Source organism: Vanellus vanellus (assembly GCF_965231255.1).
Source record: "Vanellus vanellus genome assembly, chromosome: 18".
Lineage (NCBI taxonomy): Eukaryota > Metazoa > Chordata > Aves > Charadriiformes > Charadriidae > Vanellus > Vanellus vanellus.
Window position 1 is genome coordinate 7,911,031 of NC_138923.1, and position 14,827 is coordinate 7,925,857.

Genomic DNA, 14,827 nt, shown 5'->3' on the forward strand with positions numbered 1-14,827 from the left:
TACATGGAGATTTTGCTAACATTTTTCATTACAATTTTAGTAAAGGGAAACATCTGTTTCCCCCCCGCCTTAGAAAGTACATTGCATCTTCCAAGCTGCCGCATGCCTTTGAAATTCCATGTTTAATCAACGCCATAATCTCTTCCAGAAAAAGACCAGCACTCAGATAAGCAGCCTCGCAACAACCACCACCCTCCATCGTATCAGCATGCATGTTTAAACGTTTCCAGTTTTTCTGAAGAAAAGAGCAGTGTTGAAAAATCCACACCAAACCCAAGGATCGTGTTGATCAAATAATGAAATAAACAGCACAAATTCTGGGACACAAAATTTATTTCAAGCTTATAAAAGTTTTCAACGTTGTAAATTCTGTCACAAAACGCAAACTGTACATTGGTATTTTCATTAACGTTTAGAATAATGATTATTACTGCCAGATCTCTCCAGGCATATCATTTCAGCTCAGAAGCAAAGTGATGACGCACAGCTTCTTACCACCCTCTTCAAAACACAGCAGTCTCACACGTACCTTGCAGGCCGGTGGCTTTTAAATCGTCAAACGGACTAGTGCAACCCCACTACTTAGTACAGGATGAAAGGTTCAGAAATGGAACCACCTATTACACCATCAGCTCTCTTCTGAGCCCGACGGAGCGTTCGCTCCTTGCGTTATCCATGGCTGGGCTACTATTGCCTGCAAGTGTCATGAAAAGCTTCGAGCGTTCGGAAATCCCTCCACGTGGGTGGCAGGCCATCCTGCAGAAACTTTCCGCAGCGCTGGCACGGAGCCTGGAACAGCTTTATGTAACTTCTTAACCAGGTCTAAAAGGGAAAGGGAGAGAAATTAAGAAAACTGGATACGGACGTTCCCCTTTGTCATCATTCTTGTCAAACTGATAGGAAGGACAGAGAATGTACTTTGGCGAGGCCCCAGTGAGGCACACAGTGATTTTATAAACAGCAACATGCAGAAGATTACAAGGTCACTGTATAGCTGAATTCCCACTTTATTAATCACCTTTTGCTTTTTTAGTCACTTAAGCAAATTTGTTAATAGAAATTCATGCGCTGTGAGCAGGAGGTATTTGCAGCTAGAGAATCACGATAGAAGGCAAATATTGTAACGCTCCTCATATTTTTACTGGAACGCAATTGTTCTTGATGGGTACCTTCTTCAACCGAATATTGGTTTGTCTCTTCCTATGATCATCTATCACACCCCTGCTGCAATCATACCGCAACCGCCTGAAATCTTCACAGCTGAAGATATAAGGACTTTCACAGCAAGCTAACTAACTTCCTCTCTAACATGATTTTAAGATCAATACTCATTGGTCATAAAAATAGTGTACCATTTTAAATCCGATTACACTGCTAAACACATATCTATAAAAGGCTAGTGCTGAGCAACACGGGGTAAGTTCAGGTGCTCCTAGGTAGAGTTCCTGCCTCCAAAGTGGATTGTTCCCATCGTCGTACGCAGCAATGAGCATCACATACCTCAATTCCCAACTCAAGGAGATACACAACTAAAAACCACCTGGAGCAGCAGATTTATACTGTGAAGGATGCACATGAATCTTGTCATTTAAAGTCCTATTGAATTACATCGATAGGAGAAAATTGTTCTCCGAAGAAGAGGTCAGCCGAGTTTATTGAAACAAATCCTTCCATCTTCATCAGAGCCTTCTCTATAGCAACCAAACCTTTGGCCGTCAATAACTCTCCTCCAAAAGGACTAGATCTTCTCTGGGTTTAGCAGTAAATATGTGGACAAGGGCAACAGAACACTACAAGTAAATTGCTGTTATTTACTTCAACTTGGATGGGCTTTGCTTGCACTACAGAGAAATCGAATTTTCTGAACCATAACACAAAAATAGGTAAATGAAGTTAAATTGTGCACTTGAGACATCTGTTGAAAGCAAAGAAAGAAAGCGCTCTTCATTCCCATCAGAAAATTAGGGCTTCACTACATCCTGTCATGTGGATTGCGCAACTGACATGTGAAAGGACCAACGTATTGACACTTCTGGTGTACATCTGGTTTTGCTTTGTTAAAAGTTTCAGTCGTGTTTTATCAAATCAATAAAGCAGGTTCACGGCTTAAACAAACATGCTACCCTTTCTATTAAGCATTAATTTTCAGAAACATGTTGAACATGGATTCGACCAGTAAGAGTTGCTTTCACCTTTCAAAACCTATTATTTTAAGATGCACTCCAAGAGAAAAGACCTTTCCAAATCTCTCATCTTAGCGGCCTTTTTATTAAATAAACAAACCAGCACAGCAGGTAAGGGAGCCTGACTGTTCTGAAATTACACGGTGGAAATTAAAAGATGTAAAAGAACCAATGCTATCATAGACACCTAAAGATTGTGAATGGCAAAATTAGATGTTTGTTTTCAAAAGTCTCAGTTAAATTGCTCCAGTTGAAGGGGTAACGTAATGGAAGTAAATGAAGGAAAGTCTGAATTGCAGAGAAAATCTCTCCCAAAAGCCTCCTTTGGGAGGCCACAGCAGAGAGAACAGCAAGAGTCTCCACCGTCAAAATTCACCTTGGTAGAGGGATTCTGAATCATAAACGCTTGTTCTCACCCTCTGCTTAACCGGGCTGCTTATATACATGTTTATTTCACAAATACAATTCTAAATACAAACAGAATTAAAGATAATAAACTTAAATCTGCATATCAAGGTAGAGTAGTATTTGATTAATTTCACTGAGTAAGAAAACAGCTGAATGCTTCAGTAAGCATCTCCTTGGTTCTCAAACCCACCTGCAGTTGCACCGGGCAAGTACATGCAATTCCTCAGGAGCAAAGTTTGGGCTGAAAGTGGATACAGCAAAATGGACTCTTCCCCATCACGTTCCTGCCTCCCACCGGGCTCCAAATAACGCACACCACTTCACCATACTGGCCAAGCTGACAAGCAAGCTGCTTCAGCTGGAATACACTAACTGGGAATTTCCTCTTAGGAGCAGACTTTCTTCATCCAGAACTCAACTCCTTGAGCAGTACGGACAGTGTGAAAGAGCTGGGCCATAACAAAAGAGTTTGGTGGAGAGAGTTTCTCCTACTGTCTTTAGAGATGACCCAGACTGGCTTTGCAAATAGGAATCATCAAGCTAATACTGAGACCTGTGACAGAAGAACCATATACAGCTCGGTCTTCCAACACCCATTATGAGAATGAGCTCTTCATCCTTGTCCAGACATGACATACAAAGAATTACAGCCGATCTCTACTATCTTGTTTAAATAGGGAAAATTACAATTGCATCAGAACTGCTAATGCGAATCACTGTAAGCATGCCAAAGTCTATCTGGAAAAATGTATTTTCCCATACACTTACCATGAAAGATCTGACTACCACATCTGGCATTTGAGGCAGCTGGTAGTGCAACAGAGCAGTGGTCGCATGATCTGTCACCTGTATCGGATGAAAGGAGAATATACCCTTATTCATTCTGTACTTCAGACAAAGCAGTGCTAATCTGCAGGAAAACAGTATAAATTCCACGGGGAAGCAGCAAACCCAGGATTACACGACTGTGAAGACATTCTCAAAATAATTTTGGGTAGCTTTTGCCAGCTAGCTTCCATTCCCTCTGACAACTTCATACATGAATCAGCTGAAGCCATCACGATAAATAACTTCATATGCATACAGTAAAATCAAACACACCTTTGGAAGTTCATAAACATGATAAAACCTAAACAAAATCAACCATTAGGTTGACAAAACCTAATAGTGTTGGTAATGTGATGAGGAAGGCACCCAGCTCTATGCCACACGGAACAACACTAAACTAACATGCTTCGCTTCCCACTTTGGACTACCAACACAGCCATAAAACCCCCCAAAAATGAAATCTTCTGTACTGTATAAAATAAAAGCATCCACAGCGAATAATCTGCATAACTTTCAAATGCCTACAGCATAAGAGCAGAACCTCTGCTTCTGTGATTGAAATCTCATGTATTCTGTGAAACCATAAACAAGTCACTAAACAAATCGTGTCAGAGGAAAGCACTTTGGTGTTCTCTTTGTACATTCCCGTTTTTTGGTTTTGCCATTTTTTTATACACAATATATTCTCTTAACCTATGCTGATTTGCTCAACAGAAGAAAAAAAACCATGGTCAATAATGTATCTAAATTAAATACTTCGGGAAGACAAACTGATTAGAATAGAGGTTACGATTTCCAAAAAACCCAAAGCTTCTGTTTTGCTCTGTTTTATTAAAAAGAACCCCAAAACACTAGGTTAAAATACCTCAATTTGAAAGTGCATTTTAACAGAAAAAATTAGTATGCTCCTCTCCATTTTTTAATGGTGAAACTTAAAATATTTAGCCCTTGTAGTCCTATTTCAGGTTGCTTACACGGAACAAACAGGAATTGAGCTCTCAGTTCCGTTTCCTCTGAAGCCAGGAATCAATTAATATGATTATGGTTTATAAATACTTGCATTACTAAAAGATTTCTGATAGAAAGCTTTTTAATTTCCGAGACAGACCTGTAACAATATCTTACATCTGGGAATTACAGCTAGACAGAATACATATAAAATATATATTTATAATAAGAATAATTAATGACAAAAATCAGGAAAACCAATGCTTTGATAATTGTTTTTTTTTGTTGTTTGTTTGTTTTATTTTGTTTCAAATCACTACCACTTTAAAATTATTCGGGAAGTGGGCACTTTCTGACAGCTATGACACAATTCACAGTATTCAGCCTGTCACCTGTAGGTTTAGAGCTTCCCAAATTATTAGCACAGTCACCAGCATGCTGCTTCTCAGAAGTTCTAGGCTTAACGCAGAAATTATTGGCAAAATTCCTTGGGCTGGACTATTAAAGAACTCAGGCAACACAGCCACGAGAGCTCTTTCACACCTTCTAACTTGTAAATTTGTTAACGGCCCTCATCAGTAATATCAAAGCATCCAACAAACTACGCGATTGTCTAGTTAGTGATTAAATTGTATCTTCTAGCTCTAACATGAAGAAGCAGTGCTCTTCTCAGGGCTTGTCTATATACTATAGTAAATTTTGAGTAAGATAAAGTGTGAACTGAAATTACAATTGCTATTCCCAGCTAGCTCCACTTGTTCCTGATTTGTATTTAGTCTAATTCAGCAATGTGAATTGTGCTGAAGCACTCGAAACTTTCACTGGAGAAAGAGAGGCTTCTGCTTGAAGCTATTCAGGGGGGTGAATCTGTAGAAGATGTATTCCTGAATAAATCCATGTATAGACAGGCTCTAATTCACACCATACAAACTTCCTCCGCAGAACACTACATCAAAATCAGTCTGTCCTACACGGAACCCAATTTTAAGTTATACTACAATTTTAGAAACAGATTCTGCTCACCATCATTGGTGCACACGCCTAACTCCAAAAGCTGCTCCATTCAGCGTGAATACGGACATGAGATTCTGACATTTAGAAGGGAAAACTTTTGGGACTGCGCACATTCTGAGGAGTTTGCAAAAGTATTCACAAAATGGACCTCAGCCTGCTTAAGCCATTTATATGTTACTGTTCAACACACACATAAAATTAGAAATAATGTGATTAAATGTGCATTAATAGCACAGCACAAGTCAAATCAGTCATTTCTTTTAAACACATCTCATGTAGCGTTCAGAAATGTCTGTAATCCAAGCCCTACTACCTATGTGCATTTTTTTCTTTCAAGACAGTGCTTTTATGGGATAGTACGAGGGTGTCAAAGAATAGAAAGTTCTGAAGATATTTATGAGCAGCCGCTCTCCTTCTGCCGTATTTCTACTTCTAACAGACTGTAATTCTTTTTCCTGAACAACAAAGTTGTTTTCTCTTGGCACCGAAGAAAGCTGCTGAAAAAAATACTGCTATTAACAAATTTAAATTGACTGGCCACTTTGGCAAAGTTGCACATATGCTGTTCCTATTGTAATGTAAAGCTAATGAGATTCCACGGGGAGATAAAAGCCACCCCAGCATCGCTGGAACACTAACAACGGTTTCTGAACAAAAAGGCAGTGATTTCTACCATAAGCAGTGCTGATAAAGTGCTTCTAAAAAAGATCAAAGCGGGTGTCAAATCTGAGGAAGAGGAGTAAGGGAATGACCACCCTCCCCCCCCCAAAACCAGCAAACGGCATGATGTCAAATACAAAAGAACTGGGCAAATGGTAAACTGCCCAGTGCATGGGAGTGAAGAACTACCTCCCCTCCACCCCCCCGCCAAGATAACAGAGATGATGAGAGAAAGCACAAACTGCCCAAGATTAAAAGAAAAAAAAAAAAAAAAAAAAGGAAAAAAAGAAGGGGAGGGGATCAATACCCAGCTTTACTAATGGCAATACAATTTCACACCAAAGCAAAGCAAAACAAACCACATATGCGCCAGCTCACTTAAGGGACACACTTTTTCTTCCAGCCAAGTTGGAATCACAAACTAATTTATTCTGGGTTTAGGATGGCATTTTGCACATTTCAGGGCTTTATTTTATTAACTTCACTTTTATTGCTATACCTTATCTACTGCTGTCAAAGTTATCCGTCACTTTCTAATTTCTCTACCTGTTTTTATATAGGAACATGCTCAGAAGAGCACACATTGATTGGGATAGCTGTTGCTCTGGACCCTGAAATAGATTTTCAAGTGATCTTGCAGAAAAGCTCAATATTTCACAATTCATACATTGAAAAGCACTTGGATTTTTTGTCTGGGGGGGAAGAGGACGGGGGGAAAGGTAAGACAAGGCAATCTCCTGAACGCACAATTTTGCTAAATAAAACAGCTATTGTTTAACTAAGAGTGTTCCCACTCTGAGACAGAGCAAAAGAGACTGCAGTCACATGGAAAAAATTTCTGGCAGTCTTGGTCTTCTACTTGAAACAAACTTAAGCTGTCTTGGGCTGTATGAAATGATTCTGCTTTCACAAGGTACGGTCTTGTTTTCAATTCGAACAAGAAAACTTCCCTTCTTGTTAATAGTTAATTATACCATGTGAGATTTTTTTTTTTTTTCTTTTCAATTCCAAGTGCAAGTGGACTATAACCATGTACTACTTAAACGCAGCTCTGCTCTCTCGTCTAGGGCACTCTGTGTATCAGGAATACAAAACAGACTGATACTGGATTAAACCTAATCTTCATCGCGACTTTGTGCAAATTAAATCCTACGGACTGGTCGCTCTCGGTGAACGACGAGGCCCCAGCGAGCGAGCGAGCGAGCAGGGCTGTGTGGGTACCGGCCCGCTGCGAGAAACTCCCTGCTGAGCCCACACCGCTGCTCTGCTCTGGGGCAGAGCGGGGAGACGCGGACCCTGACCTCCCTCTTGCACCCCGCTGCCCAGCTTCCCTGCTCGGGAAAGTTGTAAATAGCTCGCGAGATCAACACCCAGCGACGAGCAGAAAACAAAATCCCTACATTTGTCTCAACCAAACCAACACCAGCCATTTCTAGAGCACTTCTTTACCCACTTGATAGTACTGCTGTGCTGAAATGTGCTTTCCGAAGGTGATACATCCAAAAAATGGCCTTATTGGGCCTTGACAACCCCTGCTAGGCACATAGCATTCCCAAAGCTGAAAATTCATTCAAATTAGAAAAAAAAAAAAAAAAAGCATTCCACAATTTACAGGCTGAGAAAGGTGAACAAGTGCTTCCTCTAACTGGAATAAGAAGGACAAAAGCAAAGACCTGTGGTATAGCTTTGCTCCACCATAGACTGGGTATGTGCCATAGATGTATGAACCTATACCTGGCATAAAAACCAAACCAGAAAACTACAAATATCATATGACTAAATTATGAAGCTGTCTCTCTCTGCTAGTACTTTATCTCACTGCCAGCAAATATGCTTTTCAAAAGTCAGTGCGAAACTTCTTTTAAGAGTCATAACTTTCTTTGCCACTTACTTATTGGTTTATTCCCTCAAGTATGGCACCGACAACTCCATCTAATATAAAGGGATTCTCTAAATCTCCCGAAAGTTTTTTAATTTTTTTTTTAAAACCCTGCTAAGTTCATGGCCTTAACAATGAATTCTGGAGGATGATCACAGCACGAAAAAAGAAAAAAAAAAAGGAAGTAATTTTATTGGTGTTTAGACCTTTCACAATGTGGAAAACTGTACAAGTGCCTTTGTTCATTTCCAAGGATGCCCATTATTCAATCGTCTCTCCAGGACAACATTTGAGTCTCTGGAGGGAATACGGTACATAGAAGCCAGCGCCTGAGAGGCGCTCGGAAGGATGATAGATGGTGCCTCTATGAACACGGCACTGATGAACTCCACACAAATCCTTTACACATCCTTCCCCACTCCCAATTCAGTAAAGCGCTACCCAGACTTTTCTGAAGCGTAGGACTTATCGCTCGTTTTCAGAGCTCACAAAGCATTTAAGTTTTTATTTCGCTTGTTCTGCTTATTTGGACTGGGTCGTAGAGATTTTATTTCGCCTAAGCAGGTCTTTGAACAGAGCCAAGTCCTGATCATGCACAGGAGCAATCATGCAGGTGACCCTGGAACAGTCCATCTCCTCTCCTTGAGCAGACATCATCAATAGCCCGATATTTGTCTCATGCATGCATTCATCCTGCATGTGATTTTATTCTGAGATTATTGACAAGAATAAATCTTCATACATTATAATATTTATGCGCCCTTGCAGTGGTGAAAATTGTGCTCCGCGTTCCATCACTTTGGGATCACACAGCTCACGAACAGCTGGATAGGCACAAACAAATTTAGGTGAAAACGTGCCTTGGGAAGAAGTATATCAAACCAAACCAAAATCAGTTTGTGGCATGCTAAAACTACCTTTTAGCTGAAAATAAGAATATGACTGTAGGATCATCATGAAATATATGGGTTTAAAGCCTACGCATGTGACTTTACACAGCCAAATTGATCATATTATACAGCTGAAACAGCTATGCTGCTCTTAACTAAGCAGCTTCATAAATGAAATAGTTAATGTTTGACGCCATCTCCCATTTTGATCCACTCAGAGCAGTTCCACTATTCTATATTTTTGCCTCTTTTTTGAATGCAAAGTTATGAATACCGCACCATTCTCTATAATACATATATTTTTAATACTCTGCACAATGACCTGGAATTATGCAGCCCTCACGTTCACTCTTCTTCCCACCAAGATTTAAGCCCCAAAATACTTCCTTATTTCTTGTTTTGTTCCTCCTCTTGTGCTAGCGGACCAAGAGATGCAAGGTGTTAAAATAAGGAGGTTTAAGATCAAACCAGTTGCCGCTCCTGCGGAGTTTAAATGTCAGACCAACATGGAAGTCTGAAAAACCTTTTCTTTGCTCCTTGTGCTTTTGCCCTTTCAGCCTTCCCTCTCTTCTTTCCCAGCTCCATTCTCTGAATCTAACCCTGCTGGTGGATTCAATGCCTATAAAGCTTATTCACCCCAGGAACAGATTCAAGGAGCCTCCAGGGAACTTCGAAAATGACTGTACACTTTAACAGTAATGGGCCCTCTGGGAGTCATCCCCCATCAAATTATACACACTCGGGTATCCTGCCTAATAAGAAGGAGAGAGAAAAGGCTTGCTGACACAGCCAACGTTTGCAAACAAAAAGTCAGGACAAATTTAGCTTCGTTTGACAGGGTTGGATTGAAGATCAGAGGTCTCTGGTCCTTAACCTAGAAAGTCACGCTGCAACCCTGCGAGAATTTGACAGGCCTGCAGCTACCACCGGCAGGTATCTTGTGAGCTCCAGATGTTGCTGCATTATCATTGGAGACAGAGTTTGAGAACTTGGTCCAGCTTTTAAAGAGAAACGGCCCTGCCCTTCAGAGGGATGATTGATTTTACACTATTAAAGGCGACAGAGCTGAAAGGGCCACCCAGCCCCTTCGGTGGGAGCAGTTACTCATCCGGATTTTTCCTTCTCAGCACAGCACTTCCACATCGCGTTACTGGTGACTGCTGTGAGAAACACGTCTCAGGAACATTCAGATGTGCTCTGACACATTTACTGATGATTTTTTTAATGGCATGAAGACATTTCTTCTGAAGATTCTGCAGTACAGGTCCCACACTAGTAACAGTATAATAGATAAAATAGTGTTAGAGAAACTATTTCCTTCATTTTGCTACTGCTAAATCAGTACTCCTGGGCTTTATACGTGGAATCAAGTGCAGCTTCAGAGAATAAGGAGAAAACCAAACCAAGCACAGCACCACAGAGAGAAAACTTACTATGCTGAACCACAGCATTTTCTATCATCTTTTTGAAAACTTGACTTAGGTCCTCGCCTTAACTTCTGTAACTATCAGCTCAATAGTACAGAACGTATTGATTGGAAAGTACCACCACCTTGCATTTTTATCACATTCTTCATGCAAGAATCTGAGAGCACCACGCAACCAATTCAGCAATAGCTCCTGTGAAGTCAGCAAGTATTACCCCAGCCTAAGGGATGCGGAAAACTGATCCAAAGAGAGGTTAAGTTGCCCAAGGTAACACAGAGACAGAGCTGGGAACAAAATCTATAAAACTACTATAAAAAAAGAAACTACTATAAAAACCAGCTTTTCAACTGGTTACAGGCAACCCTTTCTCCTGCAGTCTTTTCTTTCCTTTTTGGGTAAATATTAATGCATTTGGTATTATTTACAGAGAGGGAATCGGAGAACAGGAACTTACTATTCAGGTCGCATCACATTATTTTAGAGGATTAGGAAGAGAATAAAGATTCTTATTTATCCCTGCTGCAGCCACAGAGGCAGCAGTAAGAGGGGCATTTCGTGTTTTCTCACTGACCTCTTCCGCTGAAGGCCACCACCTGGATCTGAAGAGAAATTTACTCTACGTATTTATGTTCCTCAAGTCCTTAACTTGGACTTCTAAGCAAACTGTACATTTACTCTACTCTGCTATCTTGCATACAGACAATTAAAATTCTACAACCAAACCCTCATGATTTATTATCATTTAGCACAAATTATGGCAATATGACTTAACCCTTCCAAGTTATTCTAAACAAAACCGTCCTGGAGGACAATCACAGAATCACGGAGTTTTCAGAGTTGGAAGGGACCACTAGAGATCACCCAGCCCAACTCCCCTGCTAAAGCAGGATTGCCCGGAGCACATCACTCAGGACTGCATCCAGGCGGGTCTTGAAAATCTCCAGAGAAGGGGACTCCCCCCCCTCCCTGGGCAGCCTGTGCCAGTGCTTTGGCACCCTCACTGTAAAGAAGTTTTTCCGTGTATTTGAACGGAACTTCCTATGTTCCAACTTGTGCCCATTGCCCCTCGTCCTGTCACTGGGAACCATTGAAAAGAGCCTGGCTCCATCCTCCTTCAGCCCACCCTTTAGATACTTGTACACCATAATAAGGTCTCCCCTCAGCCTTCTCTTCTCCAGGCTAAAGAGTCCCAGCGCTCTCAGCCTTTCCTCCTAAGGCAGATGCTCCAAGCCCTCAATCATCTTAGTTGCTCTTCGCTGGACTCGCTCCAGCAGTTCCCTGTCCCTCTCGAACTGGGGAGCCCAAAACTGGACACAGTATTCCAGTTGTGGCCTCACCAGTTCAGAGTAGAGAGGGAGAATGACCTCCCTCGACCTACTGGCCACACTCTTCCCTATGCAGCCCAGGATTCCATTGGCCTTTTTGGCAACAAGGGCACATTGCTGGCACATGGATAATTTACTGTCTACCACAACCCCCAGATCCTTCTCCTCCGAGCTACTTCCCAGCAGGTCCACCCCTAACCTATACTGGTGCCCAGCATTCTTCCTCCCCAGGTGCAATCTTAGGCCCAAATGAACTTAACAAGAAAACACACACATGGGGAAATTGAGATGATGCACTTAATTACAGAACCTTACATTTATTCCACAGCAAAAATTACTTTAAAGCATACTGATAAACAAGTTACTAAGATATACGCTGCTTCACTTCCCGCTGTATTACCCTACTTGACACTAAATATTTTTGAGAAGCGAGAAAAAAAAAAAAAAAAATTTAATCCACTAATCTCTAGGGTAAGGAATCAACTGCAGCAAAATTTTGCTTTAATGCAAGGCAGAGAGGGAGAGCAACCAGCCTCCCCAAAAGCTGTCCTTTGATCTCCAGCAGGTTAATATCATAGGTCAAACGTCCTCCCTTCTGACTACATCTGAAGTCTTGGAAGGAAGATGCACAAATACAGCCAATGTGCCATACTTTTGACCCCTGCTTTTATGCCCTTTCGAGTCCCTGACCCCCATTTGTTACACAAACTACAAAAGTAGATGAAAGGAAGCTAGTGCACTAGCTGGAGACTTAAGCTCCTTGAACTGTGGCTCGAAGGTAAGGAAATGGGAATTTAAACCTGGATCAATCTGAACTTACAGCATTTTGACAAGAGGCCTTCAATGAGAAATCTTCTTTTCCTTGCCTGGAAAATAGTGAGATATAGATCTTTCCAAAATACACTTTAACCTTCTTAGTAGTTTTATACTTATTGCTCTCATAATCTCATCAGTCCTTCTTACTTTCTGGAATGGCATTCATTTCAATAAGTTACTCCTTTTGTTTATACCATCACGGGAAGAGAAGCAGGCAAAATAACGTCATGGAAAAAATTTCCAAACTCATTTTGGAAAGTGAGTTCTACTGATTGATTAAACTCAAGCCCTCAGGAAAGCAGGGCAGCCAAAACCAAGGAAAACAACAAAACAAAATCCAGATGAGCCTGAAACAGTCCTCCCTCCCTCAAACATCTAAACTAAAAAAAGAGTGCCTAAGGATTCCTCATGAAATTTTAAGGCTAAAGTAGTATAATCTCCAATTTCCTATTCCAAACCATGGACTGGAACTGAGATGGGAAATAAATCCAAATTAAATAACGGCAGAAGTGATCTCCTTTTCTGCTCACGGTTTTCCATTATTACAGATTATTGTTTGTTATCTGCAAGTTGTGATGACAAAGGAATAAATTCTGAATTCTTTTACACAAGGGCCTAGATATTTAAAATAAACTCTACATATCTCCTATACACATGATGTAGAGAGAAACGATGCGAGACTTACCTTCTGAAAAACTTGATAGTTGGATTTAGACCATATGTCAAGCTACAGTAGGAAAAAAAAAAAAGTTATATATTACCGCACGTGATTACGGAGAAAAAGAAGCAAAGCAGCTGTTCAAATTAAAAGAGCGGGCAAACAGATCTACAGAGACGTATTTCTCAGTTGACCATTTTGACCCATTGCCTTTACCTGCTGCAATCCAAGAGAGTGGAATTAATGATATAAGATTTCCTTTGTATCGCAATAAAGAATCAACATAGTTCATCACAGTTTCAATAAAAAAAAATCTGTATACACAAGACCTGTTGAATTAATGTGTTCTCTTTAAAACCAGCAAAATCTTCATTTGTATGGGGTTGTGGCTGATCTATGCAAATATTCATCAGCTTCAGTCTGTTTCCAAAATGAGGGCATTTTTACTAAGTTTATGCTTGTCTGGTGTCTGAATAAGTGATTCAGTTACAAACGACACAAAGAGCATTTAGCTGAATTAAGCCAAAGCAGTGGTCTACTGGGGCTAAATAAAACATCCCTTAGGAAACTGCATTTACATTTGCAGACAAAAATCACACTAAAAGAGATTTAAGGTTGCGGATAACTGCAGACATCTACGACTTAAATGTGTGCTCAGCTATAGACAAACTAAAAGAACGAAATCGAAGTAAGTTTTATTAACCCCAGAAACCAGAAGGTAAGGCCGTCCTTGTTAAACAACCAAATGGCTTACAGATTAAACAGTTTCAAGTGACATGCTAACGCTCTTTTAGCCCAGCCCTGCCTGTGGAATATCTTGCACTCTGTCACAGAAAAGCAGCAGAAAAAACCAAGAGGAACTTCCATCAGTCCCAGACTTGTAAATAATTTTTTTTTTCTATAGATCCCACTGCACTCAAAAATTCCATATGCACAAAACTTGTCACAGGGAAGGTGTCTGCTACAGCATTAACCTCAGGAATCTTAAACTAGACAAAATAAAATATTTTTTTGAGTGAATTTCTGAAGCAGGTGTAACTCCTCTGGTGCTTGATAATATGGTCAGACACACGGTTTACCACAATGGGGGCTTATCTCCTTCATTACAAAGTACAACTAATTATTTTAATTCTGTCTTATGGTAGTGCCCATAAATTGTAGCTGAATTGAATTTACAAGTCTTCTGAAAGGCACAAAAATTAAGAGTCTGAAATGAAGGAAGTCATATGAAACGAGTAAAACACACTCGAGGGGGAAAGATGCTGAACCCGAGTAATTCATTCCCATTGCTAAAAAGGGTCAGAATGCTACAAGTTCCCATGCTTTTAAGAGTAACACTGGTAAGTGGCCCACTTATAAATACTGGTCCAGAAGTAACTCTTCAGTGCCCAAACCTCAGTCTGGACAAGAGGTGACATTGAAGACTTTAAAGAACACTGCAGGATAGATATTTCATGGCTTAGTACTGCTGACCTTGCTGTGAGACAAGAGGCAGCTGATGTCTCGATTCCTTTTCCAGGTTAGAGGAAGACAGAAGTACCCTGAGACATGGACCTACCAACCTTTGTACATATATCTTCGGGTGGGATCAAGAACGCGTGTGAACACCACCACCACTTATACTCTGGAGTCCACAGCCTGGGCTTGGACCTGAGCTTGATTTACAGTGTAATAACAGACTTGTGCCTGTCAGGAAGGAAGCATCGCATCTCCATATTAGAAAAGTCTACATTTGAAAATAAAACATTAATGCGTATTTTTAAAAACCCGTTCTCATGTAATTTAAGGCGT

The 14,827-nt window shown here is 40.6% G+C and overlaps 1 protein-coding gene across 3 annotated transcripts in view; it reads right to left on the minus strand.

The window, feature by feature from the left end:
* Positions 1-290: 290 nt before the first annotated feature.
* MED27 (mediator complex subunit 27) overlaps positions 291-14,827 on the minus strand; it is a gene marked incomplete at its 5' end in the record, with an annotated part of 97,648 nt that continues 83,111 nt past the window's right edge. The window contains 3 exons of one of the 3 annotated variants that reach the window (XM_082492776.1): positions 293-822; positions 3,360-3,437; positions 13,064-13,105. In XM_082492776.1, the coding sequence (XP_082348902.1) occupies positions 688-822; positions 3,360-3,437; positions 13,064-13,105 (255 nt within the window). In that variant the 3' untranslated portion in view covers positions 293-687. Of the gene's footprint in view, positions 823-3,359; positions 3,438-13,063; positions 13,106-14,827 lie in introns of all 3 variants that reach the window. The other 2 variants (XM_082492778.1, XM_082492777.1) reach the window with 2 other exon arrangements.